Raw genomic sequence first — 23,005 nt, forward strand, 5'->3', positions numbered from 1 at the left:
TGAACAACGATATCGCTCTGTGCGTACATACAAAGTGGGGGCTCCTTTATAAGAAAGAATGCCAGAAGTTACTTACGCCTTCGGGCAACAGCGTTGATTTTCCAAATCGGTAGAGCGACGCGTTTTCTAGCGAGAGGCTCCCGTTCAACAGCGTTTTTTTCTTTCTTTTTTCCCCCCTTTTTAATTGAACATTTCTTTCGTATGTACTACATAAATTCCCGGTGAAGTGAACCCACCCTTCGCCAGCCTGCATGCCGGGCAAGCGATGGCAAGCTTGGACCACTTGATAACCAAGCTCCAGCCGCGCCCCACTTCCATCATTTTTAGCACCGCCTGCCAACCACCAACCACGCGCAGCAAGCTTAAGAATCCTATCCACAGCCTTCCACGTACGTGTGTTGAGCTTCTTCATCCCTTCATCAACACACACCAGCGATCAAAACCCTGTCCTTTGCCTCCGGTACAGCTTCTGCTTGGACCAATAACACCATAACTTGCTGCAAAGTGTTCAAACTCCCAAGCCTATCCGCCGCGCAACGACCGTGACAAGCTCGCGCCATTCAACGTCGTCATCGTTTGCGCAGATCTCCAACTTCTGCCGCCGCGCACCAGGGTTTACCAACCCGTGTCACGTCTTCTCCAGCTTCAAATACAAACCGAGGGATAACTCGAGCGAGCCGCCAAAATGTCGGGCGAGGCGTGGCTATACTTGTTTGCCGTCATCATAAATGCGGTCAACCTCTTCCTTCAGGTGTTCTTCACCATCATGTACAGCGATCTGGAATGGTACGGAATCCTCGGAAGAAAGCAAGCAATGGTGTCATGTTACAGGTGGTGGTGTGCGCGGTGGCCAGCAACAATCCTCGGGCATTCTGCTGCGCCGCGGCACCGCTGCCTGCGCTCTGCTCTGCTCATACACTGTGATGCTAACACATTTGTGCTCGTAGCGACTACATCAACCCCATCGACCTCTGCAACCGTCTCAACACGTACATCATCCCCGAAGTCGCCGTCCACGGATTCCTGACGTTTTTGTTTTTGATCAATGGATACTGGCTTCCGCTTATCCTCAACCTGCCGCTCCTCGGATACAACGTCAAGAAGTGCGTATACTCTCGATATGGGGAATATCTTTTGAACCTCGTGCTGACCAAACCAAGGATTGTTGACAACACGCATCTTCTGGACGCGACCGAGATCTTCAGAAAGCTGAATGTGCACAAAAAGGTAAATGACGGATCATGGTTTTCTGCGGCGACATGGAACTAACGAATTGCTCCCAGGAATCCTTCACCAAGCTCGGTTTCCACCTTGTCCTGTTCTTCTTCTATCTGTACAGCATGATCGTCGCCCTAATCAAGGACGAGGCCCACTAGGCGTCCTCGTAACTTGTTTTGTTCATCCAAGACATTTCTCTGTAACCATGGTCTCAGGGAGATTCTGGCATGTCGGCAACGGAACAATGCACCGGCTTCGAGAGCGGCGAGTCCGCATCAATCAACATAGACGGAACCTTGGCGGCACGGGGTGTTGGTAATGGTGGGTCGGACATGGATACGATATACATGACGGCGGACGAAGAATATGGTGACGGGACGTAATAGAACGACTTGTATCTGGCTTTCGGTGGTGGATGGGGTTTGACACTGGAGTTCGCATAATACCTCGTTCACGTCATGACTCCGCGAGGGACGTCATGACTTGGGAGCTCCCGGCCCGTCGGCTAGCGCAAGGAAAGGACATGATACCGCGGGCTCGTTTTCTGTTTCTTCTGGATTGGCGCAGTCATGGCCGGATTTCTCTGTGGCGTTGGCTGTGGGGCTTTCCAACATCGCTGTACTATACACCAGACGATGGGATGATCTGGGGTTGTTTATGTTTATGTGTAGTAAGAATCGCTTGTTGATTGCTTTTGTTTCTTGAGCTCCCGGTATCGCGTCATCTCAACTACCGTCTCCCTGTGGCGATCACTGTGTATGACTCGAAACAAACCAGCCTGGAACTCAATCTTGCAGGATACACAAACTCCAGCCAAAGAGCTCCTGAGTAGGTATATGGCCCGTGCGCGGCCTCCCCAGCAAAAAAGAAGCTGTGTCGGCACTTATCTTATCTCGACTCGTCCGCAATCCATCCTCAACCCGTCAACCATTCTAAACAGCTTGAAGCCACCTCACGCGCCGCATCGCAATTCCTGCCCCAAATAACCCACAAAACCACCTACCCCCCATCGACAACGACGCGAATCCCACCCAACCAAGATGACCGACTTCGGCGACTACCCCCCCCAACCTAACCGTCAAAGACGCCCTCATCATCCGCGAGTCTCAAGGCCCCGACCACGCCGTCGTCCCGTACACAGGCGCCGACCTCTCTCGCGCGCGCCTCGGGCCCGCGAACCCCTTCCGCAACGACTCTTCCTCTGCCTCCTCCGCGCTCGTCCCCACAGACCCCCATCATCCACAACAACAAAAGAAGCGCAAGAATGTCCTCACCGGCCACGCCGAAGAGACCTTCATCTCGGAACACACGTTCCGCGCCAAGCACCGCGCCGTTGAGCGCGCGGGTGCCGGGGGCCCGCAGCGCGAGGGCATGTCGAATCGGGAGCAGAAGGACCTGCATCGGCGGCTGAGGATGGGGCGGGAGGGGAAGGGCGATGCGACCGTGGCGGATGGGGATGGGGCCTATGTGGGGCCGTGGGCGCGGTATACGAGAGAGCGGTATGAGGAGGTGGAGGTGGGGGACGACGAGGAGTTGGGGAGTGGGGAGGAGTATGAGATTGTGGAGGCGGAGGATGAGGAAGAGGAGGTGGTGCCGAGCGGGACGCTGGTGCAGGCGCCTGCGCCGTCGCTGGCGAGGAGGAGAGAGGCTGAGGAGCTGGGCGAGGAGACGACTGCTTTTCTGGGGGAGAGTGAGCATGATTATTTGGGCCGCACGTATATGCATGTTCCGCAGGACTTGGATATTTCGTTGACGAAGGAGGTGGGGAGTGTGACCAACTTCATCCCGAAGAAGTTGGTGTATACGTGGAAACCCCATGGCAAGCCGGTTACATCGCTGCAGCTGTTCCCACGGTCGAGTCACTTGGGGTTGTCGGGCGCGGCGGATGGGATGATCAAGATCTGGGACGTGTACCGAAGGAAGGAGGTCCTGCGGTCGTTTGTGGGGCACAACAAGGCTGTTACGGACTTGTCGTTCAACAACGACGGGACAAGATTTCTATCTGGTGGGTTTGACAGGAGGATCCGGCTGTGGGATACCGAGACGGGACAATGTGTCAACCGCTTCAACTGTGGCAAGACACCACACGTCATCAAGTTCAACCCCTCGGCAGAAAACGGGCACGAATTCCTGGCGGGCCTTTCAGACAACAGGATCTTGCAGTACGATAGCCGTACGGGCAACGAAACGGTCCAGGAGTACGACCACCATTTGGGCGCCATCAACACCATCGAGTTTATCGACGAAAACCGCCGTTTTATGTCGACGTCCGACGACCGCTCGCTCCGGGTATGGGAATACGGCATTCCCGTCGAGATCAAGACTATCAGGTTCGTTCATACCACTTCCTTTCAGGCATTTTCCATTACTGACCCCTTCCAGCGAACCCGACATGTTTGCCCTCACAAAATCCACCCAGCACCCCAGCGGCAAGTACGTTCTCTACCAGTGCAGCGACAACTCGATCGTTGCCTACTCGATCGGCTCCGACAAGTTCCGGCAGCACCGCAAGAAGGCATGGCGCGGCCACAATACTGCCGGCAGCGGCATCGGGCTCACCTGCAGTCCTGATGGGCAATTCGTCGCGTCAGGCGACACAGGGGGCAGCGTCTGTTTCTGGGACTTCAAGACGTGTAAGATGTACGGAAAGATTACGGTCGATGGGTCGGGCGGATCGGTCAACTGTGTGGCCTGGTCGGAGCAAGAGACCAGCAAGGTGTTCACAGCTGGGGCGAAGGGGGAGATCAAGTTGTGGGATTGAGCGTATGGAATACATGGAGTTTGGGCGATATATAGATTCAGGTTTGCAGATCGTACCTCTTTGGCTCACGGTCAGGTTGCGTTCTTTATGGTGGTTGGCAGCACGCTAATCGAATGTTCTGTCAACATGGCAGAGAGATATCCCAAAACAACCTGCCTGCAAAGGCACATCGCTGAGTTTTCATCACCCTTGCCGCGCTGTCGTCTACCGCTCAACACCCTCCGTCTCACCAATCCTAAAAACATACTTCACCCCACTCGCCTTCCCCTCCTTCAACCATCTCAGCCCAGTCTGCACACCCCCCAGCCCCCCCGGGACCACCTCACTCCTCTGCGGCTTGAACCACCCCTCCTGCAACCCCCGCGCAAAATACCGATAATACACATACCCAAAGTCCTCCGCCCCATTATGCACATCCCCCACCAGCGTGATACTCTTGTCCACCCCCTCCGGCAACCCCTCCTTCTCCCCGCCCAACACGAACGTCACCCTCGCATCCACCACCTCCCCCCCTTTCTTCCTCCCCACCCTCCTCAACACCTCCGCCACGTTCTCAATACTCCCCCCCTCCGCCACCGCATCCAGCACATGCGCCACCGCCAACCCCCTGCTCTGCAGCGCCTCCACCAGCCCGCTCACCACGGCCTCGTCGCCCCCGCGGTAGTCGATCACGGCGTCGCCGCGCGCGGGGTCCAGAAGGCTGGAGACGTAAGCGCTGGCGCGCCCCGCCACGCAGAGCAGCGGGTGGATGTTGCTGCGCTGGGCGAGCTGGATGGCGAAGGTGCCGACGGCGGTGGCGGCGCCGTAGATTATGAGGGGGGTTGGTGAAAGGGGGTGTTGGGGAGGGGGACCAGGGCTGGGGGAGGTGCAGGCGTAGGTAGAGGGCTACGGCGGCGGTCATGGCGGCGAGGGCGATCGTGGCCGGCTTTTGTGTGTGCGGGGGGGGGTTAGTTTGTTTTGGTAGGGCTAGGGGAAAGGGGGTTGGGTGAAAAAGGGGGGGCGGGGGAAACGGACCTTCGAAGGTGGTGGATGCGGGGATGTGGAAGGTGGTGTGCTGCCAGGCGATGGCGTACTCGGCGTAGCTGCCTCCGGGCGTTCGCATCTCGTGAAAGGCCGCCACGCGGTCGCCTGGCTTGAACTCGAAGACATTGGCACCAACCTTTTCGACGATGCCGGCGATGTCATCGCCTTGGTTGAAGGAGTTGTCGAAGATGTCGGGGAGCTTCCAGTCCTTGGGGTTGCAGCCCGAGACGATCACTTTGATGAGGACCTGGTCGTCGTTGGGTGTCGGGACGGGGGAGTCCACGATTTGGACTATGGTCCCTGGAGGTGTGTCAGGTAGGGGTTGGCTTGGTAGTGGTGAAGGGGGGGAGCTGACCTTTGCTAACGAGTGCTTCTTTCATCTTGTTGTTTCTTTACACGTTTCTCTCCAATAGCGGCAGCAATTCTAAGGATCGTTTGTCAAAGTGAGTGGCAAGAGACTGGCAATAAAATCTCATACGTGACCAGCAAACAAGGTTGAGGCAATTGTGGAGGCATCCATAGAAGCCCACATCCTCACCCATATATGACGCCATCCGTTGCCAAGTTCCCAAGACACCACGGTTTCTTCACCCTCCTTTCCACAACACATATTACGACGCTGCTCGCGAATCTGGCCAAGATAGGGACTCTTTCCCACCAACCGGAACATCCAGAACCGAGAAGGGTTCCATTAGGATCCCGATATGCACCTCTGCCGAGTTCCGTACCTCCGATGCAACCCGGGTTGTGGTCCGCATTCTGCATGTGGCATCGACTGAGTGTGCAGGTCGGCGCCATGCATTAGTGCCGGGAAGTTGATCCGAATTTGGGAAATGGATTGAGCCGCTCGGGGCTATATCTGAGTACCATGGGACCGGGCTCGGCTGAACCCAGTGGCTTAGAGAACCAGGCTTTAAGGACACTTCAAGCACCCGGTAGGATATGTATACCTCAACTGCTTAAAAAGCAAACAGGATCACAAAAGGACGAATGCACAACTGGTCCCCAAATCAAGTCGAATTGTACACTTGTCGAGAAAGCTACCAATCAATAACTCCGTCACCAAGAACTCCAAGGCTGATAACCCCGACAAGAAAGGAACTCGTTAACACATCGCCACCCCCACCCATCACAGACCCAGTTGACTGTCTGGTATTACCCAACCCAGTCACCCCCCACCATCGCAGCACCTACTCACACACCCAGTCCCTCCAACAGCTTAAAAACCAAGCAGACCATTCCACGCCTGGGCCGTGGACGCATCCCTGGTGCCCAAAGCCTGGATCTGGGCCTGGGCGTCTTCACAAATGTCCTTGGCGGCCTGGTTGGCATCGCAGATGTTGGTCAGCTCGTCGCAGATGCGGTTGGTAATGATGTTGGGGTTGAGGGCCTCCTGCTGGTTGGCGGCGATCTGCGGGTCGTTGGACTGGAAGGTGAATTCGGTGGCCGGGCGTCCGTTGAGCCCACCCGTGAACTGGATCGTCGGGTCGCACGAGCCGAAGTCGGCGGCCGCGTTGTTGTTGTTGTTGTTACCGTTGCCGTTGTTACCGTTACCGTTGTTGCCGTTGTTGCCGTTGTTGCCGTTGTTGCCGTTGTTGCCGTTGTTGCCGTTGTTGCCGTTGTTGCCGTTGTTGCCGTTGTTGCCATTGCCGTTGTTGCCATTGTTGCCGTTGCCATTGCCGGCGTCGGCACCCTGAGTCGGAGCGGCAATGACGGTAGTCAGCGTGCGCACGGCACCGCAGCCCGCATTGCCGTTGCCGGCATTGTTGCCATTTCCAGCGCTGTTGCCGTTACCAGCGTTACCATTGCCAGCGTTGCCATTGCCGTTGTTCCCGTTGTTGCCATTGTTCCCGGCGTCACCGCCAGCATTTCCGTCAGCAGGCGCAGCGGTGGACCCGTCAGATCCCTGGGAGGTAAAGTTGCTGAAGCCATTGGCGATGGCAACATCAGCTTGGCTCAGGCCGTCGGCGTTGAAAGGGTTCGTAATGGACGAGGCCGAGTTGGCATTTTCTACGTCGGAGCCACCAACAGCCGGGTCGACGGCGGGAACAATGCCGCGAAGCTCGGGGGTGACGGGGAGGCTGGCATCCGAGCAAATGGTGGGGATGGCGGAGGCAAAGGGGTTGAAGTTCTTCTCCGCAGCAACAAGAGCGGCAGCAGCAGCAATGACCTCGGGGTCGTTACCGAGCGTGGCGACGATCTGGTCGGCAAGTTCGAGCTACGAAGGGTTAATTAACACCGGATATCAACCAGTGAGGCTGCGTGTGCTCACCTTGGCGCACGCATTGGCACCACCAAGCAGAACACCAGGACTGGCACCAGCAAGAGTGGCGGCTTGCCCAGGGTTGCCGAAGTTGCCCAGAGCAGAGATGACGCCTTGGACGGTGCCCTCCTGGCCGAAGCGGGCCTCAGCAAAAGCCACCAGGGCAGCAAGGACAGCAACTTTGGAGTACATGGTGACAGAAAGACCTGAGAGAAATTGGGTGTGAAGTTGAGCGTCGAAGAATCGAAAACCGGCCTGGCGGTCGTAGAGAACGTAAATTAAGCTGAAAGAGTGTCGAAACGAAACGAAAGTTCACAGAACTGGACAAGAGACAAAAAAGAACGAAGGCGAACAAGGTGCTGGATGAGAGAGTAGCATAATGGATGGGCTCAGACGGCGGATCCTGAAGTTATATACAAGACTCTCCCTCTGTTGGGAGAGGTGGAGGATGATGGACGGAACACCAGATGACACGAGCCAGGGACTTGGCTCATTGCACGCGCTCCCTAATGGCGATCATACTGGCGCGTCATTGAAAGACGGCGGTGGAGCATGAGCCAAGGTAGAGGGGCAAGAGGGGCATCGTCGTTTGGTCTGGAAACGGCTGGATGTCTCCCATGCTAGGGGGAGGATCGCTTATGCCGCAAGACTGGGGTTAGGCGAGGCGAAGAGTCGAGACCTCGGGCCCAGCCGAGAGCCTCCTTGAGGCTCCCTGACGTGCGCCGCACCCCGGGATTCGACGACCGTCTGATGTTGACCCGCACAGGGACCGTAGATCCGAAGCGAGGATGCTTGTGTAGAACCTGGTCGGCGGAGGGCACTCCACAGCGCTCGCTTCAAGATGGTCCCGGGCGTTCCCCGGTGGTTCGGATGAACGTGTTGTTCTGCGTCAGCGATGGTCACTTCCAGGCTTCGACATGCCATTTCGGAGTGGGCTCGCGTGGCCAGCGCAACGACTGGCTGGGCGCATCGGGGTTGAAGGCTTCCGGGCGCTTACATGGATGTGGCCCTGTACCTGCCGCGCTGTTGTCTGCAGGACTACGAAGGAGGGCCGTCAAGAAGGTTTCAAGGAGATGCCCCTCAGGAACATACCGACCCCCAGCGTCGGCGTGAGACCCATGGGGTCCAAAGTCGGTGGCAGCTCTGTGCGTAAGTGGGGGTTTCGATTGGGGGTTCGAAAGGCAAGAAAGGCAAGAAAGGGCAGTGTTTCTCGACCGCAGACGAAGCAAACCACGGGCCAAGAGGGGCCCACCATTTCTTGTCGCATCATCTCGCGCTTGGCAAACAGTCCTGTGCGCAGCCCTGTCGTAATTGATTCTCGAAACAAACTGTCCCCTGGGTTCGAGGCGCGATAGAAGGCGAACTCAATGCCCTGCATCCTACACTGATATGGAAGTTGGGTACGTTTGAATTTGATGAATAGAAGTTGTGGTGTTCTTCAACTTGCTCTTGGCGGAATAGCCTGGGAAAAGAGCCATGTGGTCCGTGCATTTCAACTGTGAACCTCCCCGCCTCCCTACACAGTGCAGACTTGCCGCCAACCCACCTAACGGAGTTCCTACCAATTTCCATTTCGTCTGCAAGATTTTCCCCGTCAATTGTTCTTGTCTCCAAGCCAAATTCGGCAGGTACACTGCTAACTTGGTTCGGATGCAACTCGCTTCGGTATCGTGTCGCAGATCCAGCCCCTGCAGCCAGTCCCAGTCCCGCGCTTGATCGGATCGGATGCGATCAAACACGGTGTCTGGGTTGTGAGACAGAGTCGAGACGCCACGCTAAAAAAAAGCTTGGCCTTCAGCTAGCTCACGGCGTTTACACAGTAGCACTCGATGCTCCTCTCCTAATGGATATTGTTCATAATGTTGTCCCCTCTCAGCTGTCCATCGCCGCCGTCGGCGGATATTCGAGCCGGGAACCCGGCTTGCAAAGTTGAACAAGGGTTAGTGGGTCGCGGGTTATCACCTGGTCCTGGGGCCCATCACCCATCTACTTGGGCAACTTGCCAATCCACTACCTCCGAACGACCTAACGCAGCAGCATATTGCAACCAGGTTGCGTGATCCGCTTTCAGGTACCCTAGACCTCTCGGTGATCTCCCACCGTGAACGGCCTTTGGGTGGATAAAACTGCTTGGCACCCGCTCTTCTTCACCACGGTGACGGCCGGGGCGGCGGGGCAACATTGTAGCCCCTACACGTTGCGCACTTGAATACCTAAGCTGTGGAGTGCATCCCATAGACGACTGGAGTTGTTGATTACAAAGGTATGCGAACGATGCTGAGTAACACAAAATTCACTTGGAATGATGTGGACCGTGGAACAGATCGGCCCCATGGGCGAGTTGCGTCGTCATGTACACCTTGCAATGACTACAACAACGGCCGCCTCTTAAAAATGAACGTCATTTCTACATAAATCGCGCATCAACTACGTAATAAGAAGTCATCAGATAACTAGTGAGAAATACTTCAATGACATCACGATAGCGACTCTTCACTCCGCCTCGAAGACGCTAACCCCCGATCCCTCGAGTTCCTTAAAAATGCCCATGTTTCCATGGCCGTTTCCTACCAGCGAACGAGCAGCTCCAACCTTACAACGCAAGACTTTCCACCTGACAACTGCCAAGATGACATTCTTTCCCAGCGAATATAAGGTCCACCCCACCAAAACGACTCATCTCAATAATACATGTACCAAGAGTCCCCTTCAACACAGTCATATCAACCAGCTTTCGCATCCGTATCCGAAAGGCTCAAAAATCCTAGACTTACCAGACGAGCTTCTTCTCGACATCTTCGAGCACGTGGAAAATCTGGATTTCAACACTCAATGCGTTCGGTACCGCAAGCCTGGGATGGTACACATCCAAAGTGTTCGCCTAGTCTGTCAACGATTTTGCAACGTGAGCTCGCAACTGCTCGTCCAAAGCGTGCGCGTCGGATTCGACGAGTCATTGCTTGCGCGCTTGGATGAGATATCTCGCAACCGCGGCATCGCCAAGGGTGTTCGCGCTCTGCGAGTGGTCCTAGACTTCTACAACCCCTCGCTTATCAACTTCGATCGGTTCATCTCATACCAAGCCGACCGACTCGAAAAAGAGATCGAATGGCTTCGCGACGAGATAGACGTGGGGAGTGTTAGCGGCATCAGTCAACAAACGGCATCGTAGATGATTAAAAATCGACAGGCCGCCAGATCTACGGTACGTCGGCTTCTTGTTGCGTCGGGGGATCCCGACAACAGCGAATACTCTGTGGATGACCACCTCCGTCGAGTACATCTGGAGGAAGTCCACAAAAGATATCTGCTCCTTCTCGAAAAGCAGAACTCGCTGCTAAACAGCGAAAAATTCGTCGGCATTTTCAGTTCCGCAATTGCAAGAATGCCCCGCGCGCGGCGACTGGAGTTTGCAGAGCGTGATCCCGACGACCGATTAGAGGAACTCATAACTCCTGAGGGAAATGTTTGGGAAACACTGTCTCGTTTCATACTCCAGCCAATGACTAGTTATGACGCCGAGACATACGGCCTCGAGTTACCCAACTATCAATGCACTGTCGACCTGCTAGATGCTACTCGAAGAACCGGTACCTTGCCCAATACCATCCATATCAAACTATGGCTTTTGGCGTCCCCTGGAACTCTCGCGCCAGCCCCAGATGTGACGAACCTACTTCAGGACTCTGTCCTGTTAGGGTTCAGCTTCGGTTGAAGGTAATCTCTCAGACTCTCAAGGGTGCTTAGGTTCGGTGCAGCCAAAGGGTGCACAACAAAGGCTTGTCTCAACAGTAGGCTCTCGAGCTTGTACTGAACTGTAGTTGTGATTGCTAACTGGAGAACTCCCAGAGCTTTCCAGAACAAGTGACTATATACCTAGCTAATTCCTGGGTGCTCAGTCTGCTCAGTTCCGGCTTGGCAACTGAGCTCACTGATCACCCCGATCACCTTCCTGACTCCCTGATTGGTCCTTTTAATGATTGGCTCGGGGCGTCCCGCGACCCGAGGTCCCTCCTGTTGGCATATTCGTGACACCAGGCCGTAGGGAAGAGTTCTCATCTGGGATGCAGCAGCCGAAGGGCTTCCATTTCAATTATGGCGGCACTCTCGAACAGCGAGACGTGGAAGGCCTCAGCCAGTTTCTGTCTGCTTGCTTGGACACGTCCAGTTTACAAAGACTGAACTTGGATATAAGTGACTACGGGGGGAGATCGGCAACAATAGAGCTTGGGAGAGTTCTAGGGTTAAGACCCCGAAAGCAGCTGACAGACATCTCCCTTCACAAAACCAACATCGATCTTCCTATGCTAGTGGGTCTTTTTGAACAACTCCTAGAAAAGATAAGAGACCTTGCGCTAAGTGAGGTCCGCTTGTTCAATGGTTCCTGGGCAACACTGCTGGATGGGTTTCGAAAAAAGAGGCCTGACCTTGTGCTCGTTGAGAATCCGGAGGGCGCTGAGTGCGATAACATCTCACGGCGGGACTATACAAGAATATTCGATATATACTCGTGCGAGAACAACATAGCTGAGCTATACATATCAAATAAGGGCTCGGTGGAAGTTAATCCCTTTCGAACTCTCATAGGGGACTGAACTTCATATTTAAAAATCAGAATTAACATCGAGGCGTCAACGTCTGGTGCGCCTCTTGACTTAGAAAGCTGCCCTCAGACGAGGAATGAAGGGAAATTGTTCTCGTTTACGCAAATCTCTAGAAAGGTGTTGGTAGTTTTGGTTTTACATAGTTACAAGAGATATTTATATTTATCATAACGGAGTTGTTCTTATCCTGTTCCTTCCCGTCCGTATTTGTCTTTCGGTGTTGAACTAACTACATGTAGATGTAAACTCAAACGGTGCAGGCTTCCTCGGGAGAAGGGTTCGGGGGGCTAGAAGGTTGCAAAACAAGGCAAAACAATGAAGCCGACCAATGATGCCAACTACGCTACGTCCAGTCACAATGCGCCATACTTGTCTCAAAACCGACACAACTCGATGCCATCGACATTGAGAGCCGATCTTGAAAAATAGGTAGGTACCTTGCTTTCATTTACACCAAAAAGCCGAACTAGAGGGATTAAATCCAGTACCACGCCTTTCCCCAGCTTACCCCTGACCATAAGCAATCCAAACCCCCTCAACACGCATACGGACCGTTCTACAAACCGTCACCAACCCACTCCCCCCTTCCCTCCACCCCACCTCACCACCCGCCAACCACCAAACCCCACCAGACATCATCACCAATCCCCGCATTCAGCTCTCTGCCTCCCCCTGCCTCCTCCGCGCCACCGGCCTCCGCCCAGGAGACGTCTCGCGCTCCCGTTTTGTTGCGGGCTCGACACTACCCTAGAGCAGGGGTGTTAGTAGCCGTAGTACGCCTACAGCAAACCATTCCGCCCCCCCCGAGTTCGAGCCGTGAAGAGGAGCCGCAGGCGGTCAGGAGAATATTTTGCCCCACCACCACACCCCGGTTCCCTAGCAGCGACGTCGAAGACTGGTGCGCCGCCCTTAAACAACAACAGCGCCGCAGCACCGCGGAGTCCGCACCGGGGCAGCCGTGAAGCAATCGGTCCGCCTCCACCTCTCATCCCGTGCCAAGTGCCAGCATTTCGCCCCCCGGGCGGATTGTGCGGCCTGCACCTCCTGTGACTCCTCTTCCTCCTCCCGCCTGGAGTGCTAGGTACCCGTGTAGCAGTTTTTGAAGTGGTGGAGGAGAGTTTTTGCCCCCCCCCGCTGCGCCGCCTCCTCGGCGGGCGGGCGTGTTGGTGGTGGCGGGGGGCGCTCGCGTGGGGGTTGAGCCCTGGGCCTGGCGGCCCTGGGGGCCTGTGGTGGCAGTTCCGCTGGTGGGGGGAGGGGCGCGCGCGGCTGGGGGGGTTTGGGAGGACGACGAGCCCGGGGCGGGGCGGTGGGAGGTCTGGGCGGGTGGGGTTTCGCCGAAGGTGGAGGGCCTCCTCGCGCGCATTGATCTCTGGGGTGGTGTAGGATTTGCCGTCGGCGTAGGACTCGAGGGACCATTTGAGGAAGGCGACGAAGCGGGAGCCGTGGCAGGACTCGGGGAGCTTTTTGATGCAGCCTGCGAGCTCCTTGATGAGTTCTTCGCCGGTGGTGTAGTCCTTCCGGTCTTTGACGCTGTCGAAATCGTAGCGTAGAGCGCTGATGTGAAGCGTCACGGCGAGGAGGATGCGATGGATGGTGGTTACGGCCGAGGCGACCCCGGCCTGGCGGCGTAGTGCAATGGTACCAATCTTGTCGATGGGGGAGAAGTCGGTCGAGAGATTTCGGGTACCGTTTGGCCCTCCTTGCAACGCTTTGAGAAGGTCGGGCTGGGGAAACCGGCCATTGGCAGCTGACTCGATTTCATTGAAGACCCGGCCCCAGCCAGTTCGGGGGACCGCTTGGTATACGTTGGTAGCGAAGACAGTGTGGTTTGGCCGGGCATGCTCGTTCGTCCGACGCTTTGGCGGGAGAAGCTCGCAGAGGCCCGTCTCCCAAAAGAAGGCCCCTTGAGCCATCCTGATAAGCTGGTCCAGGGTATAACCGTTTTGCACGGTCGGTCCGGGTGATACGTGCACGTGGCAGCCGCAGGAGTCGTCCGTGTAAAAATCAAAAAACCTGCTAAGTCCCGTGAAAGCCATATCTATCTCCAGTTGCCACTGCTTCGATGCCGACATGGGCGGTGAGATTATCTTAACCCCCCCTATACTATTATTAGTAGATGTACCTTCAAAGCAGTTAATATGAGCCTATACATACACCATTTTCTTGGATTATCCCCCACTCGGAGCAGCTTCTCTTTCAATGTCCCCTCATATTCGCACGACCATCCGTGGTCAGGCCCGATGGCGAGATCTATAGCTGCTGCAACGATACTCTTGAGCTGGTCCCGCTGTGTGCGTCTCGCTCTAACATCGGTGGTGTCGTTGCCAAGATCAAAGTCCCAAGCCTGCCAGTAACCCGGTAGGCCATCGGGCATCACCCTTTGCCTGTGTTTGGTGAAGGCTTCAAAGTCGGATTTAACTTTGAGGTAAACTTCGATCTGAACACCGAATAGAGGCGAGGGCCGAGGTGGCGGAGCCCTGGTAGTTCTGGCGCTCATTTCGGAAAGCTAATATGCAGGTGTGGAATGCTACGAGCTAAGGGATGTTCTTACTTTGTCGAAGTACATGTAGTTGTTGATGATATCGGGAATGGTGGGGCGTTGACTGACCCCTTTATAAGCCCTACTTCGGACCTAAGGTAGTTACGCATGTTCCACTGAATAAACTACCTAATCTACCTAAAGTTCACCTCAACCGGTGCCTACAACCTCACAAAGACCTCTCGAGTACCTGCGAAGCACCGCAGGCTTACCTCGAGTAGAGCGTACGTGCAACATCCCATCAAAGTTGAAACCCTCCGGGCCTCGGACTTTAAAGTGAAACTAGGTACCACCCTTATTAACAAAAGCGGCTGCCTCCAAGACGATGAGCCACCCTGGTCTTGGGGCTTGTTGCCTGAAAAAGCTGGGGAAACAGAAGTTTAAATCCGGCTTACTCATATGAGTATGATTCATGACTCGGTATTGGGGGGTCTCGGGTGCGACCAGAACTAGCGGAGGCAACAGTGTCAGAGCCCGCCTGCGCTGCGGCGCGGCACAATAGGGGACTGGACGGGCACCCTCTGGCCAAACAAGCCGAACCCGAAAGGGGAGCAAAGAATTAGAAAAAGAATTATTATTATTATTATTTCTCTTATCACGCTAGGTACTAAGTACATGCGGTCCCTCAGCGATTAACTCGGTAGGAAAAACCATGCCTAAGCTGGATGAAAACCTCCGCACCTCCGCTGCGGCCTTGCCGCTACCCCGTGGATCCATCTCCTCGAAAGGGCTCACCCACCTTCCGAGGTCAAAGTAACGAAATAGATAAAATGAGTCGTAACCTCTGTTCCATCGATGCCCTTCTGCTACTCCGCTTCGGCCCCGCCGCGGGCCTCTTCGTTGTTCTCATTTTCCAGCTCTACCGCCAGCCGGAACTCGTTCAGCCTCCCCAGCCCAAGCACCCACCCCACCACTATGGCAGCCTTCTCCACGTCATCTAGCCACTCCAGTAGCTCTGCGCCGTCGTCTGGCCAGGGATGAGGTTTATCTGCGGCTCCGTTGCATTCGAGTACGAGGTGTTCGAATGTCTCGCGCGCCATACCGCAGCGGCATACCGGCGTTACTACCTCGGGGACCCTCCTAGTAAAGAGGAACCCTCGAAGCCCAATCTTCCCGGTCCTCGCTTGCACTAGGAGAGTACTCTTCGCCTTCGATAGCTCCCAGGCTGGGTCCCTCGACCGGTGTAGAAAAAGAAGTAGAAAAAGAAGAAAAAGAAGAAAAAGAAGAAAAAGAAGAAAAAGAAGAAAAAGAAGAAAAAGAAAAGGTAGTTAGTTAAATCAAAACAAGTAAAATAAATTAAATAAAGGAAGAGAGCCGAATGGAAACTACCTTACCTTAGACTATAGGCTTCCGGGTAACCTTCTTTGCGTTCTTCCAGTCGAAGGTTTCAAGGACAAACCCAGCCAGTGGTTAATTACACACTGTAACGGTTCCAGGAGTATATTGCAACTATCTGGTGACAACTCTACGAGTACACTAAGCTTGAAGAAGAAAAGGAAAGATGAGAGAGTCTGGCAGCTCGTGGGACTGTTTTATGATCGCGAGTGCGGTGGCCCGAGGGCATTGCTAGAATGTTCGGAGTGCTGTGGGGCAACTGGGAATAGCTTCATCCAGGGGCTCGGTGGACTGTGCTTGTACGTGAGCTGGCCGAGGGTTACCGCGACCCACCTCGGGCACAGCCCGTTACAGTGCAGGAAAGAAGCGGACTGGGCCGTCATACTTTGAAAAACACTCGGAAAGATGCGAGCAAACTTGCGTCCCTTGGACCAGTTGAGAGGGTTCTCAGGATCGTTCTCGGCCCAGTCGATAACGGTCACGTTGTTTTCCATTTGCGCTGTCGGTAGCCCTTGCGGTTGCTGTGGCGGGGGCGCTGGCGCTGGCTCAAGACCACCGGCACCTGCGAGAGCTGATGGGGGCCGGCCGTGCTAGGCGCGATGGCCGCTTGTTCTGGGGCTGATGGCGCGCCCGATGGTGGGTTTACCAACTGCGGATTACTTTTGGTCGATGTTTCGTCTGAGGTTGTGGCTTGAGCCAATCCAACTTCGGATTCAGTTCCAGATGGTCTCCTGGAACCGATCTTTCTGGATCGGTACTCTGGAGTTCGATGTCGGTTCGAGAGCTCCCAGGTCCAGACTGGGCCTCTGAGGCCCTACCCTGGCCACCTCCAACCGCCTGGTCACCCCCGACCCGCTGATTTTCTTTATCGGATTCCATTAATGTCATCATCCTGCTTTTGTGCCCTGGTCTTAATATTGTTCTGCTGATTATTGTTCTGGAATTGTTAGCTGGAACTGGGGAAAGGCAGCTGTACCATGTACGAACCTTGAAATACCTCACAGAAGTTTGCTAGGATGCAGAGAGCTGCGAATGAGAATAATGACGAGGCAAAAAGGACAAAAAAGGCGGAAACTTCAAACCGGAGGAAATACACGGAGAACTGGGAGCCACGGGAGTTGGGTAGTACCTACCTTGCGTCTGTAACCGGGAAGCTTCGCACTAGCCTGGTTGCAAGGGCCGTGGCGCCTTCCCATGGTGATAACACAATGCCTACTTTGTTTTATTTGACTCGGTTTCTTTTGTTTAATTCATCTTGCCCGCCCTTTTTTTACCTCTTCTTTTTCGTGTTTTTATTTTAACTACCTCTTTTTTTTTTTTCTTGATTTCTTGCTCCCCTTTCGAGTTTGGCTTTTTTTGGCCAAAGGGAGCCCAGACAGTTGGGACGAGTGGTGATCACATCAATATTGGCGGTGGGATCAGGGAAACAAGTTCTGCTTTAGTAGGTAAGAGACAAACCTCACCTGCTTCCACAATCAGAAGTGCCCATTAACTGTTTAAGGTGGCTTGGGTAGAGTCAAGTACCTAGGTACCTTATGTTACATCCGTTCACATGGACATTGATGTCACTCCTTTCTGCTATCTGCTATACATTGCGCAAGAAAATGTGCCAACCTGCCTATCTAGGTCGTCAAGTCGTGCTAAATCACTTTCGACCCTAACTCGAGTGCGCGATGCATTCGGAGAGTTAGGTGTTTTATAGAGCATGTGACATGGCTAGGAACACTTGCTGTTGAAAGCGGAGTCTCATGACCCTGGCAGCCTCGGTTAACATCACCCCGAGCGGATGATCGGAAAGACACGGGGCACCAGTGGAAGATGGAAAAAGGGAGCAGGAAATGCGCAAAAAATTGCTGCGACATGCTGCACTAAACCTATACAACTGGTTTTAAAGCGTAAACGTGCAAAGCATCACGGCAAAACCCAAAACGCCACCCATGAGACCACCCGATTGAAGAATCCGGAACCCGGTAGATCGCCGGGACACGAACGACCGGCCCACCGTATCTGAGCATGGAAAGCTCTTATTCCACCCGGGGCGATATCAGTTCCGTCTTCCCAGCGCTTTGTCTGTCATCTGCAGATTCCGGCTCTACCGAGTCCGCTCGAACCAGCCGCTGGAGCCCGCAATAGCAACAGATTGGTCCATCACCCACTCGCCGACGCCGAGATACTTGTCCACCCACTTCGTCATCTCCTTGTTGTCTCCGGAGACCTTATCTGTCTTAAAACTAGGCCTTGACAAATCCCCGGAAGCGGGGGGTAACGATTAGCTGCACTGTACGCTGTCGCTGTGCGGTGTACTGATCGTCGGGACAACGGGGTCGGGACAACGGGATCGGGAGAACGGGGTCGGTGAATCGAGGAATTTACTCACGTCAAGCCGGTCGAGCGCTTCATTCCCGCCAGGAATGCGGAGACTGGGAGGTGAACTGTCAGTTGGGCAACTCGCGCACCGAAGGGCGGTGTGAGGACGACTTACACAGAACAGCGTCGAAGGCATAATGGGTCAACCGTCCAAGCTTTGACCATAACCCCAACGTCAGCAAGTCGAGGAACTGGGAGCGATCTTAGACTCCGAAACGACGACAGGGCCGCAGCAAGCGACCCCCGACGAACGAGCGCCGGGAAGGGGTTGCACCCACCACCATCTTGCCGATTAAATGCGATGATTTATTGCGATAGTTTCTTGGAATTTCCCGAGACCGAAATCGCCGTTGAAGCGATATTTTTCTGAGGCGAGTGGCAGGAATGGGTTGCGACGCGAGGCCGAGTTGGTCGGTGATGCTGGTTGGTTTTCGAGGCGGCGAGGTGGGGAGACCGGGACGACGAGGCCACCCAAGAGGCGGGCAACCGATCACAAGACAGCACCCTCGCCAAGAAATTGAAACCGAGCTTGGGCCATTAGATCACGTGGAATATCACGGGAAACCAGCCTTCCGCAACAGGGACCAAAAACAGTCCACACCGGGCACTGAGTGGGGCTTATCCGATCTGGATAAGGCACCAGGGTACCTTGAATGCTGAGGGCCAATGCCTTGGTTCAAGAACTGTTCGAAGTCGAATCAGGTGCCACACCGGCATGCGGATTCGACCCGAAGCGAGGATGCATAGTCAGCACGCATGTGGCCAGCACGGGGGACGATACCGGCTCTCGTGTGGTGTGAAGGAGTTTGATCGGACGTACCTCCTGGCCCATAATTTCTGACCGCCCACGTCGGAGAGGGGCGCGAAGGTGGGGGGACCCCGCCGTGGGATGTTGGGAAAGCTTTTGGGAAAGCTCCCCTCCAAAAGGGGTGGGAGCATTGGGTTGTCGAGAACAATTTTTCGCGCAGAGAACCAATTTCTCCATCTCTCGCCGCCTTTGATTCCCATCGTCTCCCCCCGTTCCCTGAGGTTTTCGGTCCATCGCCTTTCTTTCGGTGAGTTTCTCTATTTCCTAGCCTCCCGGACCTCTTCCTCGTTGTTTGTCATGTCCCGATGGCGGGGCGCTGTTTCACTTCTGCCTCGTCGCGGGGCGGAGGAAAGCCACCCTCGCCCTGCCGCGGGGACCGATTCAGCTGGGCTTGAGGAGTTTTCCGTGCCCGCCTGGTTTTACGTTCCTCTTTATGTTTCTCTTACTCTCAAGCCGGGCAATCCGCGAAACGGCTCCCTCTTCCTTCCCCAAGCGCTGTCGGCTCCGGAGTCGGAGATTGCTAACTAGGTAATCTTCCCAGACCTCAAAAACACAGATCCTCCCCCCGAGAAACTTCGTGGTCGTTATTCCGATTTTTCGCGACTTGCCAACCATTAAACAATGGCGACCGCTCTCGACCATCTCCAGCTCGGCGGCAAGATCGAATGGCTGTCGCAGCTTGACACGGCCTACCAGCCGGAGCGCAACCTGCGCCGGACTTCGATCATCTGCACCATCGGCCCCAAGACCAACTCGGTCGAGGCCATTAACAAACTTCGCGAAGCTGGCCTCAACGTGGTGCGGATGAACTTCTCCCACGGTAGTTACGAATACCACCGTACGTATTCAGCGCCCAGCGCCGATCTTAGGCCAGGGTCTTGGTGGATGCTCCGGATCCGCTCAACAGATCCGGCTCCACCAACACGGCCCGTCCTATCCGCAGCGCATATCTTGGCATATTGAAGACGGACCGTTGACAGTTGTGTTTCTGCAGAGACCGTCATCGACAATGCCCGTGAGGCCGAAAGGGTTCAGAAGGGCCGCCAGGTCGCCATCGCCCTCGACACCAAGGGGCCGGAGATCCGGACGGGTAACACTACCGACGATGCGGATCTCCCCATCTCGGCCGGCGCCATCATCAACATCACCACCGATGAACAATATGCGACGGCTTGCAGCACCGAGAACATGTGAGTCTTCTTTTCTTCCTTTGGTTGCCCTAGGCTAACCGCTGGTAGGTACGTCGACTACAAGAACATTACCAAGGTGATCGAGCCTGGGCGTGTCATTTACGTGGACGACGGCGTGCTGGCGTTCGAAGTGCTCGAGATTGTCGACGAGAAGAACATCAAGGCGCGGGCGCGCAACAACGGGTACATCTCGTCCCGCAAGGGCGTCAACCTGCCCAACACGGACGTCGACCTGCCCGCCTTGTCTGAGAAGGACAAGAACGACCTCCGGTTTGGCGTCAAGAACAATGTTGACATGGTTTTCGCTTGTGAGTTTCGACGGCTCTCTGAGGCTTGGATATTTCGTTCTCGTGGAATCAACTTGGCTGACACTGCGACACAGCTTTCATTCGGAGGGGCAAGGACATCCAGGATATCCGCGAGGTCCTTGGTGAAGAGGGCCGCCACATTCAGATCATCGCCAAGATCGAGAACCGCCAGGGTCTTAACAATTTCCCCGAGATTCTCGCCGAGACTGATGGTGTGATGGTCGCCCGTGGCGACCTTGGTATTGAGATTCCCGCCGCCGAGGTGTTCGCGGCCCAGAAGAAGATCATTGCCATGTGCAACATTGCCGGCAAGCCCGTCATCTGCGCGACCCAGATGCTCGAGTCCATGATCAAGAACCCCAGGCCTACGAGAGCCGAGATCAGCGATGTCGGCAACGCCGTCACTGACGGCGCTGACTGTGTCATGGTACGTTGAGCGATTGCGACTTGTCCTGGTGTACGCTAACACCACTTCCTAGCTTTCCGGCGAGACGGCCAAGGGTGTCTACCCCAACGAGGCGGTCCGTGAGATGAGCGAGGCTTGCCTCAAGGCGGAGAACTCGATCCCGTACGTCAGCCACTTCGAGGAGCTTTGCACCCTGGTCAAGCGGCCGGTGCCGACCGTCGAGTCGTGCGCCATGGCTGCCGTCCGCGCTTCGCTCGACCTGAACGCCTCTGCCATCTTCGTGCTCTCCACTTCTGGCGAGTCGGCCCGCCTGATTTCCAAGTACCGGCCCGTGTGCCCCATCATCATGATCACCCGCAACCCTTCTTCTTCCCGGTACGCTCACTTGTACCGTGGAGTTTACCCGTTCCTCTTCCCCGAGGCCAAGCCAGACTTCACCAAGGTCAACTGGCAGGAGGATGTCGACCGCCGTATCAAGTGGGGGCTCAGCCACGCCATCGACCTCAACATTCTCACCGAGGGCGAAACTGTGGTGGTTGTGCAGGGCTGGAAGGTAGGCTTTAATCCCCCAACTTATAACTTATTACGCGTCATTAACTCAGACGGCCACAGGGCGGCATGGGCAACACCAACACGCTGCGGATTGTCAAGGCTGATGTCGACCACCTCGGCATTGGTCAGCTCTCTTGATCTCGTTTGTTCGTATCTGGGTCACAGGGGTTCCGGGACGGTAACTTTTTGTCAACGAAAGGGTCGCGATGACGGCCTCACAATAGATCTGTTTGCTGCTGGTATGACACTGCACCGTTTCCCGACTGCTTGGGTGCTGCTCGTTGTTGTTTTGACATGGCTATTTGTACCGACCCTGTTATGGTCTGGCGCTTTGAGGTCCCGTCCTGGAACTTTACCCAATTACGATCTTCTGTCCGGCAAGTATTAGTCGTTCTTGACCCACAAGACTTGTTGGTGAGAGGCTGCGTGACGTTGACAATCGTGTGGGTCTGTGAATCGCCTTGTGACCAATCATACCACAACTATCAGCCGCACCTGCTCATGCAACGCACATGGCATGTGCTCGTGGACCTTCCTCCGGAACACAACTCTAGGCACCTTTCCTCTCTCAATGTCTCTTGGAAGAATACACTAAACGTTGCATTATCACTACCATACACTGCCTCGCCGCTATTCTGATATTCTTTGTCTCTACATCTGTACTCGCCATCGCTATCGTCATAACCACTGTACCGCATTTTGTCCTGTTTCTTGGCGACCCAACCTCTTGGCACACTTGGAAATGGTGTCATCGCCAACACACGAATTATTTGAAGCACTCGAGCAATTTTAGTCTGCTTTGGATATTGCTGTAATGTCAGATAAACTCTCCTACCTCCCCCGTTTGGGGTTTTCCCGCGTCGAGGGACCGATTCTCCCGTTGCACAACCGAACGAGTCCTCCGATCCGCAAGAAGCCGAGCGAGTACGCCTTGTCCGATCTCTCCTCCCGTCCGGAGGATGGACTCCTATCCTCCTCCCCCGAAAACGATCGCAAGGGGTTTTATTCTCCCCGCCGGAGTCCCTCTCCATCTCTTAGATACAGCGACAAGTTGAGCGACGGTGGTTCTTCTCGGCCGAAACAGAAGCAACAGCCGTTGTTCGCGGGGCCCCCGCCCCCGATCGCAACCTCACAAATGCTCTACCGCGATGAGGAGGACAGGGACTCATCACCGACAGCGCCGCAACATTTAGAAGCATCATCATTCGCCCACAACATAAACAGCGTACTATTTGACCGCAGCTCTTCCTCGCACAACGTCACTCGAAGCAGAGACTACGACCCCAAACCAAACGCTATCTGGCTGAACCTTCAACGCCGCGAACGCGCCCTCCAAAAAGAGCTCCAACACCTCCTCGACGCCCAATCCACCGGGCTCGCCGCCAACCTCGAACCACACCCCACAAACCCCAACAGCACCCCCTCAGACGCGAGTGACGCCGGCGCTCGGAGCATAACCCCAACCAACACCACATCCACCGCTCCTTCCTCTCGCGGGACGTCGACGCGGCGGCACGTCCTCTTCAGCGACCAACTCCCCGCCGCGCCCCGCACTCTCACATCCTCCGGCACGCTGGTGCCCGTGCGGCAGCCGCGGGTGCGCCCGCCCAGCCTGCGCGAGGCGCGCGCGG

The 23,005-nt window shown here is 55.3% G+C and overlaps 6 protein-coding genes across 6 annotated transcripts in view; 2 read left to right on the top strand and 4 right to left on the bottom strand.

The window, feature by feature from the left end:
* Positions 1 to 685: 685 nt before the first annotated feature.
* CHGG_09788 (uncharacterized protein) lies at positions 686 to 3,979 on the top strand (the record flags this gene model as incomplete). The annotated part of the gene is made up of 5 exons (XM_001227714.1): positions 686 to 786; positions 948 to 1,103; positions 1,925 to 1,974; positions 2,303 to 3,548; positions 3,601 to 3,979. The coding sequence occupies 5 exons, from the start codon at positions 686 to 688 to the stop codon at positions 3,977 to 3,979; spliced, it is 1,932 nt and encodes a 643-aa protein (XP_001227715.1).
* A 204-nt stretch (positions 3,980 to 4,183) lies between these two features.
* On the bottom strand, positions 4,184 to 5,382 carry CHGG_09789 (uncharacterized protein; the record flags this gene model as incomplete). The annotated part of the gene is made up of 3 exons (XM_001227715.1): positions 4,184 to 4,835; positions 5,053 to 5,302; positions 5,358 to 5,382. 3 exons carry the CDS (start codon positions 5,380 to 5,382, stop codon positions 4,184 to 4,186), a joined length of 927 nt encoding a protein of 308 aa, XP_001227716.1.
* An 839-nt stretch (positions 5,383 to 6,221) lies between these two features.
* CHGG_09790 (uncharacterized protein) lies at positions 6,222 to 7,457 on the bottom strand (the record flags this gene model as incomplete). The annotated part of the gene is made up of 2 exons (XM_001227716.1): positions 6,222 to 7,220; positions 7,275 to 7,457. 2 exons carry the CDS (start codon positions 7,455 to 7,457, stop codon positions 6,222 to 6,224), a joined length of 1,182 nt encoding a protein of 393 aa, XP_001227717.1.
* Positions 7,458 to 12,523: 5,066 nt separating this feature from the next.
* Positions 12,524 to 16,939, bottom strand: CHGG_09791 (uncharacterized protein; the record flags this gene model as incomplete). The annotated part of the gene is made up of 11 exons (XM_001227717.1): positions 12,524 to 12,616; positions 12,818 to 12,946; positions 13,156 to 13,967; positions 14,024 to 14,253; positions 14,315 to 14,361; positions 14,421 to 14,501; positions 14,621 to 14,677; positions 15,090 to 15,147; positions 15,219 to 15,581; positions 16,077 to 16,333; positions 16,877 to 16,939. The coding sequence occupies 11 exons, from the start codon at positions 16,937 to 16,939 to the stop codon at positions 12,524 to 12,526; spliced, it is 2,190 nt and encodes a 729-aa protein (XP_001227718.1).
* Positions 16,940 to 17,835: 896 nt separating this feature from the next.
* Positions 17,836 to 18,246, bottom strand: CHGG_09792 (uncharacterized protein; the record flags this gene model as incomplete). The annotated part of the gene is made up of 2 exons (XM_001227718.1): positions 17,836 to 17,937; positions 18,226 to 18,246. The coding sequence occupies 2 exons, from the start codon at positions 18,244 to 18,246 to the stop codon at positions 17,836 to 17,838; spliced, it is 123 nt and encodes a 40-aa protein (XP_001227719.1).
* Positions 18,247 to 19,223: 977 nt separating this feature from the next.
* The window catches only part of CHGG_09793 (uncharacterized protein), a gene marked incomplete at both ends in the record, with an annotated part of 5,026 nt that continues 1,244 nt past the window's right edge, over positions 19,224 to 23,005 (top strand). The window contains 7 exons of the mRNA XM_001227719.1: positions 19,224 to 19,236; positions 19,769 to 19,799; positions 20,157 to 20,416; positions 20,491 to 20,843; positions 20,896 to 21,375; positions 21,435 to 21,498; positions 22,196 to 22,971. Coding sequence (XP_001227720.1) covers positions 19,224 to 19,236; positions 19,769 to 19,799; positions 20,157 to 20,416; positions 20,491 to 20,843; positions 20,896 to 21,375; positions 21,435 to 21,498; positions 22,196 to 22,971 — 1,977 coding nt within the window. The remainder of the gene's footprint in view (positions 19,237 to 19,768; positions 19,800 to 20,156; positions 20,417 to 20,490; positions 20,844 to 20,895; positions 21,376 to 21,434; positions 21,499 to 22,195; positions 22,972 to 23,005) is intronic.

This window comes from Chaetomium globosum, genomic scaffold, assembly GCF_000143365.1.
Source record: "Chaetomium globosum CBS 148.51 scaffold_7 genomic scaffold, whole genome shotgun sequence".
Classification (NCBI taxonomy): Eukaryota; Fungi; Ascomycota; class Sordariomycetes; order Sordariales; family Chaetomiaceae; genus Chaetomium; species Chaetomium globosum.